Source organism: Macrosteles quadrilineatus, unplaced genomic scaffold, assembly GCF_028750875.1.
Source record: "Macrosteles quadrilineatus isolate MER2022 unplaced genomic scaffold, UCM_ALF_1.0 Scaffold_313__1_contigs__length_105967, whole genome shotgun sequence".
In the NCBI taxonomy this organism is placed as follows: Eukaryota; Metazoa; Arthropoda; class Insecta; order Hemiptera; family Cicadellidae; genus Macrosteles; species Macrosteles quadrilineatus.
In genome coordinates, this window is record NW_026542906.1 from 47,174 (window position 1) to 69,046 (window position 21,873).

Consider the following 21,873-nt stretch of genomic DNA (forward strand, 5'->3'; position numbering starts at 1 on the left):
AGTTCGCCGGGTCAGCTAGTATATATATAAATCTATTTTATACATATATAAAAATTTGAACGAATGGTGTTTTTGGCCTCTGGGGACATCAAAATGAAAAAGTAAATCGCTCCCGGGCTTAGGTCTTACCATGCCACCTACGGTAATAGCTACTTCCCTATAGGGAAATTCGCTAAAACAAAATAATAATAGTACTGCAACCTGTTGGGAAACCTAATAACTTTTTAATGAGAGAGAGAGAGAGAGAGAGAGAGAGAGAAATTCTTTATTTATACACATTATTTTGCAGCAATACATTAAGAAATAAAAATATCACATGGGTCACAATGACCTGTGCGTGATAGAGATAATGCTATTGCATATTATCTTCTGTATCCAATAGTCAATGATATTATAGAACCAACTTGTAAAGTTGAAACAGCTGACTAAATTCTTTAATTCCCTTAAAATATGATAACAAAAAAAAAATATATATATATATATATATAATTTTAAGAATGCTCATAAGGTTAACATAGGGAACTACAGAGCCACTAGTGTGGAGCCCGATAGGATTTTTGAGATAAGAATATGCCTAAATGTTCATCAGGAATGTGAGCTATCATCATGCCAAATTTCAGCCCAATCCGTCCAGTAGTGAATGCGTGATTGAGCAACACACAAACTTTCAGATTTATAATATTAAAGATATCAATGGTATAATGTACACTAAACAGTCGTAATAGATTAAATGATTGAATAAAGTACTTAACAGCTCCTGATTCGTATTAAAAAATTTGTTTCCTCACAAAGTTTGTAAAATAATGTTGCAATATGGCAAAATATATACTTTAATACTTTTCAATGACATGGCGAGTGGTGACCATACAAAGTAAGTATTTTAAGCCAAGTATGAATGGAGATGAGTGTAGGATGAGTGGCTTCCAGTTTATCACACAGGCAAAAAAGAGTAGCTTAACACCTTGGTGATGAGCCACCATCAAACACCATACTATTAAATAAGGGTGATTAAAGGTGAATGGAAAATTAATAAATAAGAATATTTAAATAGGTGTATTTGTCAAACAGTGTACAAAATTACAATATAGACAAATATTTACATTATAGAAATAAAGAACGATTTATCACCTTAGAAGCAAAGTTTCATGAATACTCAATAAAACTACTATCACAAAATTTAATAGATCTCTAAAAGCTCTACTGACTAGAAAATAATAATGTTAATGAATGTTCTAAAGAATTTACAATAGTTAACTAAAGAGATAAAATCTTACATAAAATTAAAACAGTGTTTATGCTCTTATAAAATTATATTTTTGTCTGTATACATTTTAAAATAGATCTTTCACCTACTAGTTCAGAAGTAAACAGATATACTAACATAAAAAAAATAAATGCTTCTGTCTAAAATCAAACATATTTCACACTTTAGAAAGCACAAAGAGAAGAAGGGGATTCTTAAGTGATAGTGATGTTAAACTTTTAGTCGTTCCTAATACTGCATGATGGGAGTAAAACAGCTGATAAGACTGTTTACACATTGTTTTCACAGCCACCTAGGATAAATAATTGTTAAGTGATGTGTCAAATGTATCACTAAGAGAAACAGAGAACTTGTTGTACTTTTGTACTCATTTTAGTGTAGATTGACACATTATTCTAGGCTCTCTAAATTGAATGACATAATCAGCTAAGAAAAGCCAGAAATAAAATACATGAACAACATATTCCCTCATAGTATTAACAGAAAAAAAAGAAAAAAAAAGTGGAAACTAACAAATATAGCAAAATGTTTAATTAGGCAAGTAAATATATATTTTCCAACTATTTACTATTACTTAATCTATTCTAGTTATTAGAGATTTGTTTTTTTAGTTGAAAACTATACAACAACATTTTTACAAGGAACTCTTTTGGTATTGCTTTTGAAACAGAAAACATTAGGCCTACTTACTTTGCTCCAGGAATAATAAGATTTTATAGACTTTTTCATAATGAAACATTTTTTAACTATACTTTTCAGGAATTTTAAAGGTGGGTGTATTATTTTACAAGAATCTGCATTAAGCTTATTTAGCTAGACTACTATTACTATTTGATTAAAACCTTTTTTTAAATTGCTATGATTAATTTTATCACTGGTAAAATGAGTCAGCAATTTGGAGTTTAACTGTGTTTTGCATCCATCCAACATTGACCTTTCTATAAAAAGCAAAAGTAATCAACAACCCCATTGATAATGCAGTTATGTTATCCATCTAACGGTGATAAAAGTTAATGAATCACAAATCAACAAGTATAATTTGGCTAACAAAAATAGCTGAGCTAACCAATCTGCCATATAACTAGCAAAATCATGTTGTGTACTTCTAATGAATTTTACCTATGGGGAAGAAGCTGTAATTTTAAAGGCGAGTACCCAGACAACTTTAACTGATCATTTGAATATTGCACTATATATTATGTTCATTAGATAGCTAATAAGTCAGTGTATATTTCTTATAACTTTAAAGAAAATTGCATAAAAACAAAGTAATCTTAGATTTTTGTATCGCAATTGTCAATTATTACCATATTGTGGAATGTTAACAATACTTTGGACCACTTTATTTACTAGTTTATCCCTTTATTTCAGCCCTAACATTGTTGCCTGCAGGTCCAAATAGTCCTGACATTTCTGAGCGGTTGTCTTTGGTTTTGTAAGCGCATCAGCTGCCTCCTTGAAGCTCTCCTCGTTTCGTCGGTAGTACATCAACGCGTCTAGCTCCAACCTGTTGATTTTCTCCGGCCTGATCTCGTCCATGGAGACGATCTCCGTTACGTAAGGGTTGAAGCGGTAATAGACATTTGGTGGCAGCAGATCATTCAGCACAGTGTGCACAGCTGTAGCAAACAAACTATTGTTAACAACTGTTAAGAGAAACAGTTAGTTGCTAAAAAACGTTAGCAAGGATCGACTTAAAATCCGGGTTTTGCTGGATTTATTTCCACCACAGATGCCATTTATCGTTAAGCTATCAATTAATTATGCTATTTAACGAATGTGGATGTTAGATAGGTAGTAACAAGACAATTTGGGTTGTTCTCTAACAACCTTAGAAAATTACAATAAAGTTATACTGCACTGGTAAAAAAAGCTTTTTGTTAACACATAAAATACAATTGAGATGTAATATAATTGCCTCTGTCTAGGTTATAACAAAGTCTCATGCTACATAGATTTATTTTACTACCACGATAGGCCTATGTCTTAAGAATCAGTGCAAATAAACTCACTTTTTAAAAATATTAGGCTGGCATATAATCTTACGTTCCTTTAGCAAAAATATTCATTGTGTTTGCCTACTATAATCTCAACAAATGTTTGTTTTATTTTGAGATTCAATTGATTTTGATTAGAATTTTATACAGTTCTCTGTGCTCCTGTTTGATTTTCGAGATTTGGTTGGGTTTATACTGTACTCACAGGGTTTTCAGTATTATCTAACCTAAAAGGACAGAATCAGATTTCAGAACCCAAACATTGTGTGAACTTTATTTTTTCACATAACTACCCCTCAAAACGTAAACATACTTACTAATACGGGAAAAACAACTGGGTGGCAGAATTAAATCACTGTTACTTTACCTTCAGTGTCTGTAGCACTGTCCAATATCTTGTCAAAGATCTGTTTCCATGAGGTGCCCGTGGTGGGAGCCACAGCAGGCTCTGTCATGTGAGGTGGTAGATGCCGTCCAGTACCGAAGGACACCACACACTGTATAGGTGCGTCAGGCCACAACTGTTTGGCCTCGTGTATTGCCAGGGCCGTAGGGTTGTTCACTAGAATACCTCCGTCCTACAACGGGAGAAATAAGAATAAGAATTCACCTGAGGTGCACCTTGGTTGATTTCTGTACATGACCAGTAAAATTTGAAGAATAAAGGGATAGCTGCTAGCTTAACTTTGAAAAAGTAAAGTGCCAATTAGAGTGGGACAATATGAGCGCACACAAATTTCCTCTCCCACCATCACTTCTTTAGTTATTTTGCTCAGTCATTTCAACAAACGGATTAATTTATTACCACTAACATCAATTATCAATCATTCAAGTAGCATGACTCTCGCTCGGTGTTGGTGGGAGTCTTTCCCTCATAACTTCCTACACATCTTAATTAAATTGATCTTTACAAGTACCATTACTTCAATAATTATTAATTTAACTATAATTGATTAATTTAACACCACTAGCATCAAGTAATGTGACTCTCATCGCCTCCTACACCGATAATCCTAATAAAACTGATCTTTACAAGAAGGTCATGCACACAGAAGACACACTAAAAATGTTGTTAAACTCTTTGCTACATTTACAAATTCCTACAAGGACAAAAAATGTGTATTTTCTGTGCCTTGACCTAGCTCTACGTTTTCAGCTGGTAAGCTAGCTGCTATCCATTAATTGAAAGTTATGTCATTTCATTTAATAATAAATAGCAGAAATCATAATCCTTTTATTTGAACAATATTAACATTTAGTTTAGGCCTACCAGAAAATGTACAATCTATACCTCGCAACACAACTACTAAGCACCTTATATTTTTAAACAACATGGTTTTCAGGTCTGCACCTTGTTGTTGAAATTTTTGGACTACAGGCGGAGGTAAGCCTAATTTATCATAAAAGGAGCCTAAGGCAACAGTACAAATTGTTATACAAATTACTTGTTAAGATAGTATAATCATAGTGTTAAAATGAGAATTATCGCAGTTTGTTACAAAAATATGTTAGCCTACACTAAAACTGATTATAGAACCTTAACACTAGTAACCAACCTGATGCATGAAGTCACCAAGTTTAAACTCTTCAAAGATGGTCGGAGCCGCAGCTGAGGCACGCACAGCCTCAAACAGTGTATGTCTGCTACTTCCTACGTACTGGCTCTGACGCTGAGGTGGCAGAGAGTAGTTACGGAACACATACGGCATCACATTGGACTTGTTAACTACTGCAGATATAGCCGACATCTGAAAACGGTGATAGGTGTAATGCGAAAAATTTACAACTCTGGACACTTTCTTGTAAATTACCAATTTGTTTTCAGCTCAGTATTTTAATCATTAGCATTCACTGTCGACTCATTTGTAGCCAACATTATTTTATACTTAAGGTTTTAAAATCTGGTTGACAACCATAATTTATTTTACTATAGTAATTTAAAGTAGCAAAAGTCTAAGTACTGCAGTAGTGATCTTTGTTTAAAATAATGTGTCTTCACACAGTTAGTTCATTCCTAATTTTATCTTTCCTAGTACCGGTAATGCTCTATAAATAATTTCTGGCAGCACTGTCTGAACTGTGACCAAGTGAACGGAAAAACCTGTCAGTAAAATTGAAACATTTTCCGGTTAATGAATATTGATAACTTTTTTTTAAGAAACTAGATTTTATATTTTAGATAAGGGCCTTAATTTACAGTTTCTTAAAGAAAAATAGCCAACAGGACTTTGTAAATACTCAAACACAAACCTAAACCAATTCCCTAAACAACCATCAATTTCAGCCCCCGAGGTTTTGGATTTAAATACCAAAAATTTTGAATGGCTTTAAGTTATGAATGCTACGACCAGTGTTTTCACACGACAAAAAAATCCTGCTTTTATGTCATGGAAATTCCGTTTTTTGTGCATGGGTTTTGTAAGAAATCCTGTTCTATCCCAAGCAATATTATTGATGTTATCATTTAAAAATTACTTATCAATTGACAGTTAAACACCTCTTTAAAGCTTGTTTTTATAATCTCATTTTATCTTGCATCCTGTTTTAATCTCTCGCACGGTCTAAAAATCCCGATTTTCGGTAAAAAATCCTGTGTATGCGAACACTGTCTACAAACCTCTAGGCCTAGCTTAGATTAAGCGTGTAAAACGGTTCCGGGCAAGATACTAGTGTGTGAAGGTTTGACATTCACCTTGGGACAGTTGGCCGCTCTGTTAGTCTCCAGAAAACTTCTGTCGCCCAGGTAAGACTTGAGTAGAGCCTCCCAAACTGAAGTGTCGTAGTACGCGTGGTTCCACACCATCTTGGTGGTGCCCCAGAACGCACTCTGTGTGAACACCTTGATACTCATCTCCTTGTAGATCTTCTGTACCTCGTCCAGCGTCTTGCCCGGTGGAGGCCCTGTGGATCAAACGTTAGATTAGAACTCTACAACGCAACGTACAAGATGTGCATTCTGAGGTGAAGACGAGTGAAGGATGAGATACTAGCCTTGTTCTGACTTAGATCAGTCATTTCATTGGCCAGGAACATGTATTAAACGATCAAGGACCGCTGGGTCAAGTCTCAATCCATAAAGAACAACTGACCTTTTTCAGTATCAAACCAGCAAACTTCTAACTATAGTCCGTTCACAAAATTTTGGTGGTTTGAGGGGAAGTTCCCCCACTAATTTTCTTTGCTTAATTTGCTTAATTCTTAGTTTTGGCAAACCTCAGCACTGTTGAGCTATTTTTTTTACGGTAGAGTTTCTACTTTTAGATTACTTAGAGGGGATAGATTTCTTCCTCTACAACCGCCTACATTTTGTGAACAGAGTATAGGTGGCATGCACTATATTGACTCAGCTATACAGCCGGATAATTAGATGATATATAAAATATATGTATGTAGGTACAATATCTCATAAAACTCTGCTTTATCTTGATTATTTGTTGCACAGTAGGATAGCCATTTATGTTTGCTTTGTTTATATTTATTTGTGTTTTGGGTCATATTTAATTTAGGCCTAATGTATTATTTTCATGTTTTGACGTTACAGCCCCTGGAAGAAAACTAGCCAGTAGCATTTTATTGGCAAAGATTTGGAATGCAGATCGAGGATAATGTGTATTTAAATTTTTCCCTTTCCAAAATCACAACACTTTTTTTAAGTTTTTAAAATATCAGTAACTCACCGACTCCACACATCAATATGGCCCCTGTGCTGACTCCACAAATGTAGTCAAAAAGCATGTGAATTGGTTGGCCAGTCAGTTCTTCCAGCTTCTTTAGCATCTGAATGACCACCACTCCTCTGAAATAAAAAACGCTACATTGAAAATCTGTAAATTTACACGTAACAGTACTTAATAATACAGGTACAGCTTACGGTGGGTTCCAGCCCCAGATGGGTTGTTAAATAGGTTTCCATTAGTGGTTAGTGTGATTATAACTCAAGCTTCTTGGAAAAAGTCCCTATTTCTGGTCTAACTAGTCCAGGGTATGTCACTAGCCTAATTGCCGAGTGGCCTTATGGCATATCCACACATTTTGAGGGATTTGGACCACTTTCCTTACAAGCTTATGGGTCAAAATGCTACTGCTAACATATGTTTAACTGGCGAAGAAACTAACAAAAATAATAATAGCCTGTTACTGTTAGGGTATATATATTAATATAGAAGATGGATGTAGGCCTACCTGATCCCACCGCCGTCTATCGCCAGTATCCGGATACCTTGGCCAGGAAGTGGTCCTGCGTAGCCCAACATTGCAAACGCTTCTCTCAATACTGACTGTGTTGCTTCATCCCTCGTCTTGTGACGCACATTTAGTAACAGCCGGATAGCACCATCCTTCACATATTGAGAATGTTATCAATACACTATGATTTATTAAATCTACTTTATAAAACATGTGTTTTACTTAGACAAATTATTATAGCCCTAAATTATTTTAGACCTAGTTGACAATAATTCAAGTGGGTGGTCTATTTTATTGTAATTTGAATATGGATGGTTTGTATGAGATAGGTACATCTTGATTTTTTTTGCAAATTTGTTGACAGGAAAATGAAATGAAACCAGAAAAATAAATAATCCTGTCAAAGGTTTATCTGCACCCTTCACCTAATGGTTAGAAAAACTTACCAGGCATAAAACTTTAACCCTTAGAGTGCCAGGCGAGAAATAAAAGTAACGCTCAAAAAATGCCGATGATTTTTCCCGAAGGTCGCGCTAAAAATGCCGAGCGCGATCTGGCGATTTTTAGGTTAAAATTTCGTAAAAATCGAATTTTCGATATTTCGACCAACGAAAATCGATGTATCGCATCTAGTAACTTTCGACTCAATGTTAATATATGGGTTACAAGAATCCGAGTATCCATTCGGTTGTTATGACAACTGTTCGATCATTACGAAACGTCCGGTCAGCCGGACGTTGGCTTTTTTGGCTCGTTCTAAAAACGTACGGTTCCCCGGACGTTGGCACTCAAGGGTTAATTTCCTGGATTATTGAAAACATTTAGTTTATTTTTTAGTTTGTAATAAAATTTACCTTCACTGCAAGTCTCTTAGCCTGAGGGAACTGGTGTAGATGAGCGAGAAGATCTTCAATTCGTTTAAGTCTGGACTGTGGATTCTCAGCGGTTGATATCAAGGACAGAACATGATGTGTTCTCGACTTGACACTTTCCTATAAATGTAACCTCAGATAAGCAAGATGCAAGGACAAGATCAAAGACTTTTATATTAGCTGTAAAAAGGTCAGGACCTAGACACATTTTGCAAAAATATTTTTAATCGATGATTACAATATGATTTTCTAGGATGATCTTCAAAAACTACAACACAACATTTACTCCCAACTACCATAATTTGTATTTAAAAAATAAATAGATTAAAGCCTATAAATGACATTAAAAATTACAATACAAATCTTATGAGAACTGCTTCAATTTTCTGAATTTCTATAAAATTCAATAAAAGAAATAAACAGCTGTCAAAATTCTTATCAAACTCTTAATTGTCATTTACCTATTCTAGCAATAGTAAACTAGGCTGCAACCAACTTTAAAAAATAACACAGCAATTTGTAGGTAGCCTAATCATTTAACTGTGAGGTTTGGATCATTACCTTGGAAGCCACTGCATCCGTCCTGACTTTCCACTTTGGTACTAAAGCTTGGCTGTTTGGTTTTTCTGTTATTTGTTGCGCCCCAGAAAGTCGCTGCTGGATTCCCTTTATGACTCCGTAAGCATAATCCTGGAAAGGTTCTGAGGTTCTGCCTACGTCAGGAGGTTGAGGATCTATTGTTTGTGTGGTCGAGACTGACTTTACACTTGCGACGTCACTCTGATTCAATGGATCCACACGGTCTGGTGAGTTGGGATCTTTTTGGTCCACATGTTTCCTTCTAGTTGTCACAGGAAGAGTTTGCATGACACCAGTAAGATGTGGAAATTTTTGCAGCAAATTTATCCATTCTTTTGATAGGGGATACATGTTGCTCTTTTCGCTTTGTGACCTGGTTATCAAATCACGCAGCTGGTTTATTACTTTCCACTGGCTCAAAGACATATTCTTCAAATTTGTCTTGAGACGGAATTTGGAAGTGGAGGGAAGTGTCTGTTGTTGACTGGCACTCTTTGTGTTAATATGCCTAAAAAAATCATAAATACCATTTTAAAATAACACAAGTTAAGTTAACTTACCAACTTTGTTTGATGTAAGTATGGTTGCTTTATTCATGAGTGCCAAAAAGGACTACCGGTAGGCCTAATTGAATGACTCAGGCATAATGATCAAGGTATTAAAATGTTAGGCCTACCCTACTTAACTAGCTTATAAACAGATATTTAAAAAAATATAAATAGCCCTACATCATGGCTTAAACAAATTGGCTAAGTTTTTTTAAGTTACTGTGCTTAGCATAACTTAGTGTCATAATTAAAAGCATTGAAAGGTCAATTGAATATGCTTGGTTGTTGCTCACAGACGACAAGTTAAAAGTAATCAGAAGGCAAAATATCAAAATAGTACTTAGGTACGTATGCAAAGGCCACAGTCAACCATACTAGGTATATAAGTAACCAAAATTACATACATTTCTATTGGCCTAGCCTACAGTTTCAGTCCTTTAGTGCAGGGTTTTGCCTGCTCTACTCTGCCTAGCTATTAAGTTGGTACTGGGAATGCTTCTGAGGATTGTTTGCCAATTGCATTACGATAATAGCACTTTAACGAAACAAATATGCTATAATTGAGAAACAGACTTAGGCCCTAATTATGTTTGTTGTTCAGAGCATAAGACTCATACAATATGTGACGTAGGACCCTAGATGTGTTTGTGCCGTAACATGGACAATAACAAAGTTAAAGCTAGGACTAAACTTAGTAGGCCGAAACTAAAAGGCTAAATAAAGTTAGTAAGGTATCAACTAACAGTGCAATAATTTAATGGACCTAGGTTTGAAATCAACTTTGTACATGAACCCTAATGACCATTACTTATTTTATCTACCTTGATCAAACAAATGACTTGCTTATAAGGCCTAATATGAAAAATAGAAACAAGACCAGATTGGATCTTTGTTCTAACCAAAGTCTGACATCCGAGAATCGACGTTGTTATTTTAAACTAAAGCATTTTACTCACCGTAGCCAATTGCAAGTTCCATTATGGAGGTAAAGGCTAAATTATTATAATTTCGACATAATTCCTGATTTTAATCTAAATGTTACCAATTCAAAAAACAAACAAACTGACGATTGACTTTGACTAACCAAACCAACCAACTAACTGTCAAAATGTCAAGAGCAGAAGCTACTCGAACTCGAAGAAGTAGAAAAACACATCTCGCAATCCTATTGGTTGAAACGTGGTTGAAACCATCGTTGAAACCTAACAGCTGTGAGAAAGTGTTGTCGTCGTATGGTCTGATTTGACGTCATGGGATCGCGCCATTTACAAGGTCATCCATCTACTTGAAGAGCTTCTTGTATTTTCATTGTTGTCAATGCATAACATTGTTTATCCATTATCCTCACCAATATTGCTCTCCAAAAATCGACATAAAATCTGTATACATAATGCAATATGTATCGTATTACAATGTTCTTTAATTGTTTGATTTTTAATAAATTTCACATACGGTAGGTATTAATTAACTAATATTACAATCCATGATTTAATGTTTTATATTTTTAATTATACAGTTTTATTGTTAATTTATTTTGCTCCCATGAAAACGCTTTTTAGAGTGAAAGCAAATTCCTATATTTAGTACTACATTTAATTCCTTTTAACGAATTTCCTTATATAGTAGGCTATTACCGTAGGTGGCATGGTAAGACCTAGACCCGTGACCGATTTACTTTTTCATTTTGATGTTCCAAAGGCCAAAAACACAATTCGTTAAAATTTTTATATATGTATGTTATGTATGTATGTATATGTATGTGTGTTTTTATATATGTATGTGTGTGTCTGTGAACGCGATAACTTGAGTAATTTTTGTCCGATTTTGATGAAATTTGGTTTAAAGGTGTAAAGCAGGATAAACTTAAATGGGTTCGCGAACCAGCATAATCCGACTATGGGAACGGGGGTTTATGGGGGGTTTTATGGGGTAAAAATAGGTTTTTCCAATTTTTGACCCTAAAAACTCAAAATTTCACAATTACTTTCCAAACCATTATGTAGAGCTTAAAGAAACAAATAATTTAGTATATTGAAGCGTTATTATGCGCCTAAGTGTTACGGAGAAAATTCAAAAAAAAATTGTAATTTTAAAATTCCCATGTTATTCTTATGGAGAATAAGTCAACTGTTGTAGTTTGCTTATTTATTAACATATTTTGATCAAATTTGGAAAATACATACATTTCTTACTAAACTATTATCATTTTACAACAAAAAACACCTTTTACCCTCCCTGTTGCAGCAAACCTAAGTACTCGTTAAACTAATTCTATTTAAATAGGTAATAAATGTGATATATTTAAGGAGACATTTTAGTGTAAATCCAATATTGATTGTCATACCGATCCGGAACAACAAAAAACAACATAAAATGAAGCTATGTATAATAGTTTGGCCAGCATATCTTAAAATATGCAAACCAACTGCTGTTCTTTATATAAGAAGGTTTCAACTGAATATTATAAGATCCCCGTGCGTAGAACGGGTACACAGCTAGTAGGTAATAAATGTGATATATTTAAGGAGACATTTTAGTGTAAATCCAATGAGGCAAATGGAAATTCGCTAAGTCTGCAGGTTTGCTGCGGCGAGGGTTTTGTTTATTACTAGGTACACGATAAAATTCTCTTGACGGAAATATCAAGAAATTACAAAAATGCATTTCAGTTATATTAATTTTACTCACCTACTCAAACAAGTACACCTCCTGTACTTCGAAATCCCTTTGCTGAGAGACATTTTCGTGAAGATGAGAATTTTGGAATTATTTATTACAATTGGGTAGTTAAAAAAAAACACTAAACTTGGTTGTCACTATTCAGATGAATTCACTTGATTCGCGAAAACCAACGAACAATTGACAAGTTGCACTGTTACTGTTCTAAAGCACTATTCTCCACCAACTAACTGACAGTTGGTGGTTCTCGTTGCTTTTATAACCTCAAGGCGAGCCCCCACTACGTAGTAATGTTGTTGTTGTTTACTACTTAGCTCATTCATTTGATACGTACTGTTGTGGATGTTGTTTACTGATAAATTCACATGCGAATGTGCTAAAATTGGAACCGCGTTGTCGACATTGCAGTTTCAGCAATCAGCATAACATCATTAAGGGGGTTTGATATAATTTTCGAGATTAAATTGTGATATACGTAAATGCAGTTATGATGTAAAATTTTAGTGTCAAAACAAAAGTTCATAACAGATTCTACTCGTTTGTACATTTAGCTGTGTTTTAAATAGTATATTGTTTAAAAGGGTTTATATTTATTTATATAAAAAACGTGTTTATATTTTCTATGTTATCTAATATTGTGAATTGGAATATCATTCGCTTATAGCCAAAGATGCCTGATTTAAAATAACCCTGCCTAGGGTTTATTAAAAAAAAGTATAATCTCCCTTTGAAACGTGTTTTCAGTTACTCCATTAAATAAAGATTAAAATTACTTCTTGGTTATTAAAAAAAAAATATTATTTGAGTTTAAATCTTTAGTCGATTAGTGGCCAATAATTAATACATTAAGTACTGATGACATATTGTATTCAGTGTTTCCACACGACCAAAAAATAATCCCACTTACTAGGTCAAGAAATCCCGTTTAATCCCGCTTTTAAATTGTGAAAAATCCTGTTTTATCCCGCATGATTCTTTTTGTTCAATCCCGTCCCCGAGTATTATATTTGACGTATCATGTTTGCAAATTTGTTTAAACCTTACTATCATATTTTGCTACAGTATTTCAACCAATTGGAGTTAGTTTTTCTCTAAAATTAAGCAGAAAAAAATAAAAAATAGTCGTGACAGCCGAAAATCCCGTTTTATCTTGCATCCTGTTTCAATCCCGCTCAAGGTCTTAAAAGTCCCGGTTTCGGGATTATAATCCCACGAAGGGAAACACTGATTGTATTGTTACATTTGACCAGATGCCATTAATTGTCATTGGGCTATTAACTAATAATGCTATCCAACAAAAAGGTCGACGATTGATTGTAACAATAAGACCAGGGTTTGGGCAGTTCCCTTTCGAAACATAAAAAAATCCATTAGACAACAATTTTAAGAATACAGTGGAACCTCGATAAGAAGACCCTCGATAACAAGTCACCCTTGATAACAAGAGTAATTTTCAAATCCCCTTGAATTTATTTTACCATTTATCACATGTTATTGCCAACCTCAATAAGAAGTCAACCTTGATAACAAGTCTTATTTTACAACCCACATAAGAGTCTTGTTATCAAGGGTTTACTGTATCACCTATACACGCCATGAATTTATAGTGTCGTATAAACCAATAAAAATATAAATGTATACAAATGGACTTTTATGTAAATTTATTTCCTGAAGAATTAAAACAAAATAGTGATGGCAATTTTAAACATAAACCCTCAACATGACAAGTCGTAAAGGCAGCAAATGCTTGGAGTAATGCGAATTAGCCATTAAACAATTAATGGTATCTATATCTCATTTCTTGGACTCGGAGTTATTAACGTTTACGATGTTAAATTTGCATCTGGGAAAGATTGAAATTAATAATGCCCGTTGTGGAAATATACGCTTTCATTAACAACATTTAGGTTTTAAAGGGGTTTATTTTAATTAATCTTCACCGTTCTAGCCCAAAATTGTCTCCCACAGTCTTTCATGCTAGGTCTATAGAGGTCGCGACATTACAACTGAGAAAAATCCTTTGAACTGGCCAGTATTAACACCCAGGACCTTGGGGATTGAAGTTCCGCGCTCTACCCTAGACCAGCTCCTTCCTCAGGTTTAATAGAATGTTAATCGTATCATATTGCACCCGGGATTTGATAGACCCAATGGTGAATTAGGTACTCCGCTAATGAACAATTTAAAGAGAGGTGACTAAGACGATGATAGCAATGAAAAGGGTACTTTGGAGTTTTCTATGTTTGTAATGCTGTCAGTTGTTGTTTTTTTACAAAACAAACTAACATTACTAACCCATTTTTTGTCAAGAAACAAAGTTTTTTAACTAAATTGAATTACGAAATATTTGCAAAAGAAATACTATTTTGAGAAGTTCCTGTAAGCATGAGAGGTATTATATTTTAAATTTATTTTTTTAGTATTTGAGTTTTTAAATATAGACCCAGGATAGCATAACAATAATGACCTTCCTATCAAACATTAAACTTCACTTTTAAAAGATATTTTAATATTAAATTATATTTATTAATGGGCCACGATGAACCCCAATGCACTTCGGAAATATAAGGAAGATTATACTTAAATAATTAATACTATAACAAAAAAAAAATAAACATTTAAAAAAAAATATTAATAATATAACGGATTATAAATTTAAGAAAAATATTTTCGCTAGGTCACTATTGTTTTTTTTTTTTTTTTTAAGTTCATCATTGAAAAGGTACTTATTTTAATATAAGTATTAGATCAATGTTATTTCATTCTGTTAAGTAATATTACACTTGAGATAACGGACTGTAATAGGTTCGCGTTAGTGTAGATAATCTAATCTTCAAAAGGAGACTCATTAAATTCTCGTTTCCTTGCCAGTGCCTCCATTAATGTATAAATGAAAAAGTCCATTGGTTTCTTGTACAAGTATGCGCATCATACCTCTTTTAATATTTAAAAAGATGTCTTACAAAAAAATTAGTGTGTTAATAAATTATAGATGAACTAAAGAATTATGTGTTAGATAATACGGAATTGATTTTTAAAGATTTACTAATAAATAGCAACCTGACTCATCGACAATTTTAGAAATTATACTTGTTTTTGTAGAGTTCGGGGACACCCTGTACATAGGGACGGAGGCTGAAAGAAGTATAATTACCAGGATGAAGGTCATTAGTCAGCAGAACGATGTATCATTTAGCTGACTATCACATTACAGTTCTCATTTACTCACACTTTCTACTTCAACATACTGTCTGTGCGCAATGAGTACTGGAATGTTCCAAGTAAATACATCAACCTATTTTACTCTTCATATTAGTGAAAAGGGTATTTTACAGCTAAATTGCAAAACAAGTAGACTTAGTTATTCGTGATTTGTCTTAAAAGATGTGTTAAATTACTTGAGTGTGTTGTTAAGAAAACACAGTTTAATTATGTATTTGTAAAATAAAATTTGGTAATGGTACATCTAAAATCTTCTGGAAATGAATTAATGAATAGAATTTAGTCATTTGAGTGTGTGTCATTCGACGATCTTAAACTATCGATATAGTCAACTTCCTTTATTTTATTTAATAAACTATTCCGTCAAATAAAAATATATTTACTTGTCCTAATATTAAATTTGCAAGAATGCAAACAATTAAAGGGTTTCTTTGTAAGGTTAGAAAGCTCAAACCCCATGTATTCGGATGGTCACTAAGCCAATTAGCAAATACACTGTGTAGTCGTTTGTTTGTGCATGATTAAAGCAGAGTTCTTCAGACGCTGCACTGGTATTTGAGCGTCCAATGTACACCATGCATATTACATCTGACTAAATTAATTTCAAATACAGTTTTTGTTGTTTATAATAGTTTGTGTTTATTCTAATCGTTAACGGTCATGAGTTTTATTCTTCTACCTATATTTACATTTTTAAAATGTTGTACTGAACTTTGTAAGAATCTGTTTTCGGTTCGAAGTTTTCTTAAACATAATACGGATACAACATGGATCTTTAATATTATTTTAGCATTTGGATATTTAATGTTAATATTGACACTATAAAATGTCATTGAAAAATAGTTGCTTATTTCATTTATTTAAATAACTTTTCAATTTGGTTAAAAAATTCATTTGTGAATATGCTATATTACAGCTGGTAAAAGTACCCTATAGCAAGATAGCATTACACAAAAAAACTTTATATTAGAAATTTTGATAACTGTCTACAATTTAGCACTCGACACTATAAAAGCAGAGCTATAACGTAAATTGACTATAAGTAGATTACATTTCCACAGATTACAAAAACTATTATTTGGATAACCTATCATTTGGCCTAAGTGTTTAGGGTTAAATATATTTAAATTTAGGAATCGAAAATCTACTTACATTTGATGCAAACTATGGTTTTGTTCTTATTAAAAAACTTCATTAAATTCTTTTTTGAAGCTGACACCATACTTAAAGTTCTTATTTGGAACTTGAGTAGAGTATCTGCTGTTTTTGCAGTATAACTTTTTTTATCAAAATATAATCATAATTTATCAAATATTAAAATCATGCATACATTTTATTGCAATGATGACATAGCGTAGTAAAAAAACTATGAACAGGTTGTTTATTACGGTCAAGAAATAAAAAATATGATCTTCAACAAGTGTATCTGTAAGTAAATGTATAAGAGTTATATCTTGAAAATTTTTCTTGATTTGTGTATTTGTTGCATCAGGTGAAAAGGTTTCACACATAAAAATCTTTATTTGTGAATTTAGTGATTGACATTTTACCTAAGTTAAATCGTTGAATATATAACATCTTAAGATCGTCAAAGGAAACCACATTGCTCAGTAGGTTGGCACACTACTGTAATCCGGTAAACCAATTATCTGTGGATTAGAAACTCGATATTAGATCGTGTGGTGAATAAATTAGATCTGGTGGACTCGAACAGTGGATTGCATGAAAACACTGTTAATCCTAACGATGTATGGTTAAACATGTGACTGAAATACAATAAATTATGAACAAGGATCATGAGATAAGATCATTCGATAACAATAATATATTTGGATAGAAGATGATGAGACAAGATAAGTCCAAAAATGCATTTTAATATTGGTCCTGATTAAAGGATATGTCCTTGTGAAGGACATGTCATATATTATTGAGATCTAGTTACAATGGAGGATTATTAATAGGCATGCACTGTTGATACGATACTCCCTGGTGTGGATTAACGTCCGCACTAGTGAGTACTACGACTATCCGCAGTACTATCATGATAATTAGACCAATTCGTTAATACCAAGGCAAAAATGTGGCCCAGATTCCACTATAAAAGCTGTAGGTCCATTAGTTGCCATTCGCTGTAAGGATTATTAATTAAGAGCTGTGTATAAGGAATATGTAGGCCTTTATTACTAAAAAGACTACAAGATCGTTTCACAGATCCTACACTCAACTCCATTCATACTTGGCTTAAAATACCTACTTTGTATGGTCGCCATTTCATTGAAAAGTATTAAAGTATGGTTACGATAAGAGATTAATATATTGTACGTGAAGTATAACTACTTGTTATCCTGTTCGAGGTAGGCCTTATCACTGAACACGGGGAGGATATCTCGGTGTAAAGGATTGTAATTTTAAAATTTATCCCAAAATTCAGTTATCAGATGTATAGTTATATATTTAAACTAAATAACATGACAGTTAGTAACAGTAATTTTTAATATATTAGTAACCATAATTTAAAGCACTTTACTATGCATACTATCATCATAATTTTCAATACTAAATACCTTAAATTTAAACCTGAATTTCAAAGTGTTTAGTGTCTTAAATTTACCTCTTTGTTTTAATTTAATATTTCTTGCAACTATAGTTTCTGTAATTTTCAGCACAATGTTAATTAAATATTTTAGATAACCTGTTAACCTCTCACTTCAGACATAAGTCAGTAAAGGTAACAAATATAGTGCAAAAAGCCTCTCAGTAATTTAATATTTTTTTATAAACAAAATCTTTGGATATATTAGGGCTCTTTCCTTCATTCTATTATTGTTTTGTTACAGTATATGCCAGTGACAAATAGTAACGAATAAATAACCAACGATATCTAGACACAAATTTAGATGAAACTGAAGATCGTATTAAAATCAAGATCGTTTCTGGACCAGGAACTATTTTTCATTTGGCCACGGATACAGGATGTAAAAAGGTCTACAGCACTCAGTTACATGACTAACATCATTTTAATGACAATAAATTATGGTAAATATCAAAAAGGAGATAAAACAGTAACAAAACCAGGTCTTGGACCGTTCTATTTTACCATAAGCATACAGACGTGACTTTTTCCCCAGACATCCTCCACCAACACCAGTTCTCCTTTACTTAGCTCTGCTTCTCCTCGGGCAGTATCACTTCATCTCTTTCATCTCCTCGCCGGTCTAAACACAATTAAGTCATTTATAAAATTCCATTGACTTATGAAAAGTGAATTAACATTAATTCGATACGGCCCAAATAAAATAAATCGTTACGCAAAATCTTCGAATGGGAATCTTGCAGATGTTTTTTTGTTAAAGTTCGATTTTCTCCTTTTCACTATCCATCCCCATACCTAGTAGGCCTATGGAAAAAATATTGTTTTATTGAAAATTTGGAGATTGAGCTTGAGTGGTAATATCTCTTTTGGGTCCTTTAGAACTTGAAAAAGTGGTTTCTATGTGTTTGCGTTATTCAAATAATGCCTGATAACATTTTACGTTCAACCATGTGTTCAATATAAAATATCTGACTAACTTATTGAATCCAGTTCCTAGTTTCAGTTTTAAAAACAAAAAAGTATAAAAAATTTTGTGCCTGACATATTTTTTATTCATTAATTCCTTCATTACCAGTACTGTGAGCGTAAACAGCCGCAATAAATATCTAACGTTTAGCCTAGTTCTATGATATTACTAAGGGCCCGTAATAGCAAACCATCCCCATACGGTCATACCATAGTCCTAATGTCATAAATATAGGATCAATACACCAAGTAGATATTTTTACATCTCACCCAGTCAGCGAAATTGTTGATTCCTTCTGTGAAGGTAGTTTCTCCTCGATCGTAGGCTTGGTTGTGTTCACGGATATCGTGAAGGTTGCAAATGAAGATTGCCTTCCTACCTTCCTCTTCCACCTTATCAGCGTATACTCTTTCATATCCAATCTGAAATTGGAGATTTAGTTTAAGTTATATAAATAGCTATATAATAGTTATATAAATTAGACTGAATAGATCCCTTTGAAACTACTTATAGAAAGAAGGTGTAGATTTCCGTATCTGTTGGCACAACAACCGAATAAAAATATCGATTATTCGATTTGTTATTCAACATATCGGTCGGTATTTTCATTCGGTTGTTTGTGCCAACGGATACGGATTGGAAGTCTACCCGAAAGAAGCTTTATTTAGTATCCAAAGAGGTATGGACTAACTTTAATTATTTCATCAACATCTCCACTTAATCTTTCTTACATAATAGCTATCTCTGACGCAAACAAAAAAAACAAGAAAATTATAAATTTTCTTTGATCAAGTTATATTAAGAAGCCTTACCTTAAAGAGCTCCCATTGATACTCGTCCTCCTTGGAGTAGAGGATTTTGTCTGCGTAGCCCAAAGCAACAAGAGCGAGCAACAATAACAGCTTCATCTTGACAACAAAGCTACATTGGAATAATTAACAAATGTAACTAGCAGTTGAGGCCGGTTTTAAATAAATATGAACGTATTTTAGGCAAGTCACTGATGTATACTGATGTGAATTACTAACCTCTGTTGAAATGAATATGAATACTTGTTAACCAAGTCAAGCTGACCTACCGTGAGCTATAGCACCTCTTGTGTCACGGCAACCATCCCAGTAGATAAAATAACAATCAAATAAGTAAAATAACATTTTTACTCATACTGTCCATAAGAGTAAGATAATAATTTAAAAAATCCTTTTTTTTTGAAAATTGCTTCTTAACCATGGTTTTGCGTCCATTACAAAAAAAATATATTTATTCCCTATTTAAATAATATTTGTGTAGCGAGGACATAGGTTTGCTACAGGGAAGGTTATGAAATGTTTTTGCGATATGTTGATAATTTATTGGAAATTAAATATTTTTTTAATATGACCAAAAAATGTATCATATAACAGCCAAATTAACATTTATTTAGTTCTGTCCATGAGATAAAGTATTTTTTTTACAGTACTTTTTTATTCTTAACAATTATCTGTATAACAACACTTCAATAAAATAAATTATTTGTTTTTACACGATTTAGAAGTAAATTGCAATTTAGTTCGGGTTAAAAAATGATAAAACAAATCTTTACCCTATAAATCACACATAAACCATTGTAAACTTAGTCCGATTATGCTGATTCGTGAATGCATTTGATTAAAATGTAGATTTACACATTTATACAAAATTTCATAAAAATTTGATTGTTAGTTCGAGTGATAACAGGCACACATATATATTCACTTAAATGCCAGATGTTTTTGACCTCTGAGGACTACAAAACGAAAAAAGTAACTCTGCCCCAGGTACTGATAGTGTACTTGCCTGATAGTGTTAATGTCAGTGACTTGCCTGCTCTTACCACGAGAACTACGGCTTAAACTTTTTCTATACTTAGGAAATTTGCCAAAACATGTTTTATATCTTGCATATTGTTATTCAATAATAGAAAAAACATCACCTTTTATTATAATAAATAGTATTGCATATTAATCACTAAACAAAAGAACCGTTGAAACCAAATTATTATTATTTTAGCTGTACGATTCAATCATTACATTTGATTTAATAATATATCGAAAGTTTACCTTTTCTCATTTAGTGTATGACCTGTTGCATCGTTTGATGTTTGGATGCAAAAGGTTAATATATTAAAAAATCTTATAAAGAAAAATAAACTATGCAAGAAAAAAAATAAACAATTCCATTGAAACAAATGTTACTAATGAAACATTATTAATTATTTGACAATATTTAATTATTTATTCTGGCCTGATTTAGACCATAGACCAACACGTACTACAGACTAGTTGAGTCATAATGTACTGATGTATTTAAATTGTGGCGTGAAAACTTGAACTATTTACAAATAAGAGAACATTACAAAATGTGTTTGCTTGAAATCATACACTTTATTAATTGTAAAATTTTCAATTAAAGACTAAATTTGCTCAGGGTATTTAGCTTAAATAGTCTAATTAGAGGGTAAATGTTTTAACATATTAACAATTATCAAACTACAATAAAAGAGTATTGTAAATTGCATCAAAAAGCCTTTGCATTGTATGTCTAACAAACTGATTACAATAAGACCAAGAAAAACCTTACCTTAGTTTTCACAAAAGTACAAGATAACTGGACTTTTTGATTGCAACCAATTTATAGTCGTGATGAGTTTATCAGTTGACTAATGAAAAAGCTAATCAAATCTACGTTAGCTTGACAATGTAACTAATTTCGTTTCCCATTGATTAACAGCAAGTAAAATTGCTCATTGTTGTCGATCATTGAAGCTGATCATAACCTTTAATCAAACATAAGCTTTAACAAAGTAAGGTTTTTTAATAGGTACAGTAAACACAAATAAATACAATAGATATTGTAATTAAAGTTCAGTCTTTTGTTTAGGGTCAATTTATGTAATTTTTTATTCAATATTTGTAGGGTGATTGTGGACATTTTCTATCATAATTATAT

At 32.8% G+C, this 21,873-nt stretch overlaps 2 protein-coding genes across 3 annotated transcripts; both read right to left on the reverse strand.

The window, feature by feature from the left end:
* Positions 1–1,066: 1,066 nt before the first annotated feature.
* LOC128982426 (calcium-independent phospholipase A2-gamma-like) lies at positions 1,067–12,320 on the reverse strand. Of its 2 annotated transcripts, none has more exons than XM_054401384.1 (9): positions 12,134–12,320; positions 8,880–9,405; positions 8,301–8,438; positions 7,444–7,598; positions 6,939–7,057; positions 5,954–6,162; positions 4,818–5,009; positions 3,629–3,839; positions 1,067–2,883 (listed from the first exon to the last, which is right to left on the reverse strand). In XM_054401384.1, the coding sequence occupies exons 1-9, from the start codon at positions 12,184–12,186 to the stop codon at positions 2,627–2,629; spliced, it is 1,860 nt and encodes a 619-aa protein (XP_054257359.1). In that variant the 5' UTR covers positions 12,187–12,320; the 3' UTR covers positions 1,067–2,626. The 2 variants fall into 2 exon arrangements, with proteins under 2 accessions (XP_054257359.1, XP_054257360.1); XM_054401385.1 differs by lacking the exon at positions 12,134–12,320 and adding an exon at positions 10,402–10,525 and having other exon boundaries at positions 1,068–2,883.
* A 6,200-nt stretch (positions 12,321–18,520) lies between these two features.
* On the reverse strand, positions 18,521–21,604 carry LOC128982425 (crustapain-like). The gene is made up of 4 exons (XM_054401383.1): positions 21,505–21,604; positions 19,719–19,814; positions 19,176–19,328; positions 18,521–18,561 (listed from the first exon to the last, which is right to left on the reverse strand). Exons 2-4 carry the CDS (start codon positions 19,812–19,814, stop codon positions 18,532–18,534), a joined length of 279 nt encoding a protein of 92 aa, XP_054257358.1. The 5' UTR covers positions 21,505–21,604; the 3' UTR covers positions 18,521–18,531.
* Positions 21,605–21,873: the final 269 nt, after the last annotated feature.

What these genes read in the sequence shown, in the direction of transcription:
- LOC128982425 (XM_054401383.1), bottom strand. Translation starts at nt 19,814, where the DNA reads ATGAAGCTGTTATTGTTGCTCGCTCTTGTTGCTTTGGGCTACGCAGAC. An exon ending in ATCAATGGGAGCTCTTTAAG is followed by an intron (nt 19,329 to 19,718) that starts GTAAGGCTTCTT and finishes CTCCAATTTCAG; the next exon opens with ATTGGATATGAAAGAGTATA. An exon ending in TCAACAATTTCGCTGACTGG is followed by an intron (nt 18,562 to 19,175) that starts GTGAGATGTAAA and finishes AATTGTGTTTAG; the next exon opens with ACCGGCGAGGAGATGAAAGA.
- LOC128982426 (XM_054401384.1), bottom strand. Translation starts at nt 12,186, where the DNA reads ATGTCTCTCAGCAAAGGGATTTCGAAGTACAGGAGGTGTACTTGTTTG. An exon ending in TTGGTGACTTCATGCATCAG is followed by an intron (nt 3,840 to 4,817) that starts GTTGGTTACTAG and finishes CTCCCGTTGTAG; the next exon opens with GACGGAGGTATTCTAGTGAA. An exon ending in CAGTGCTACAGACACTGAAG is followed by an intron (nt 2,884 to 3,628) that starts GTAAAGTAACAG and finishes TGTTTGCTACAG; the next exon opens with CTGTGCACACTGTGCTGAAT.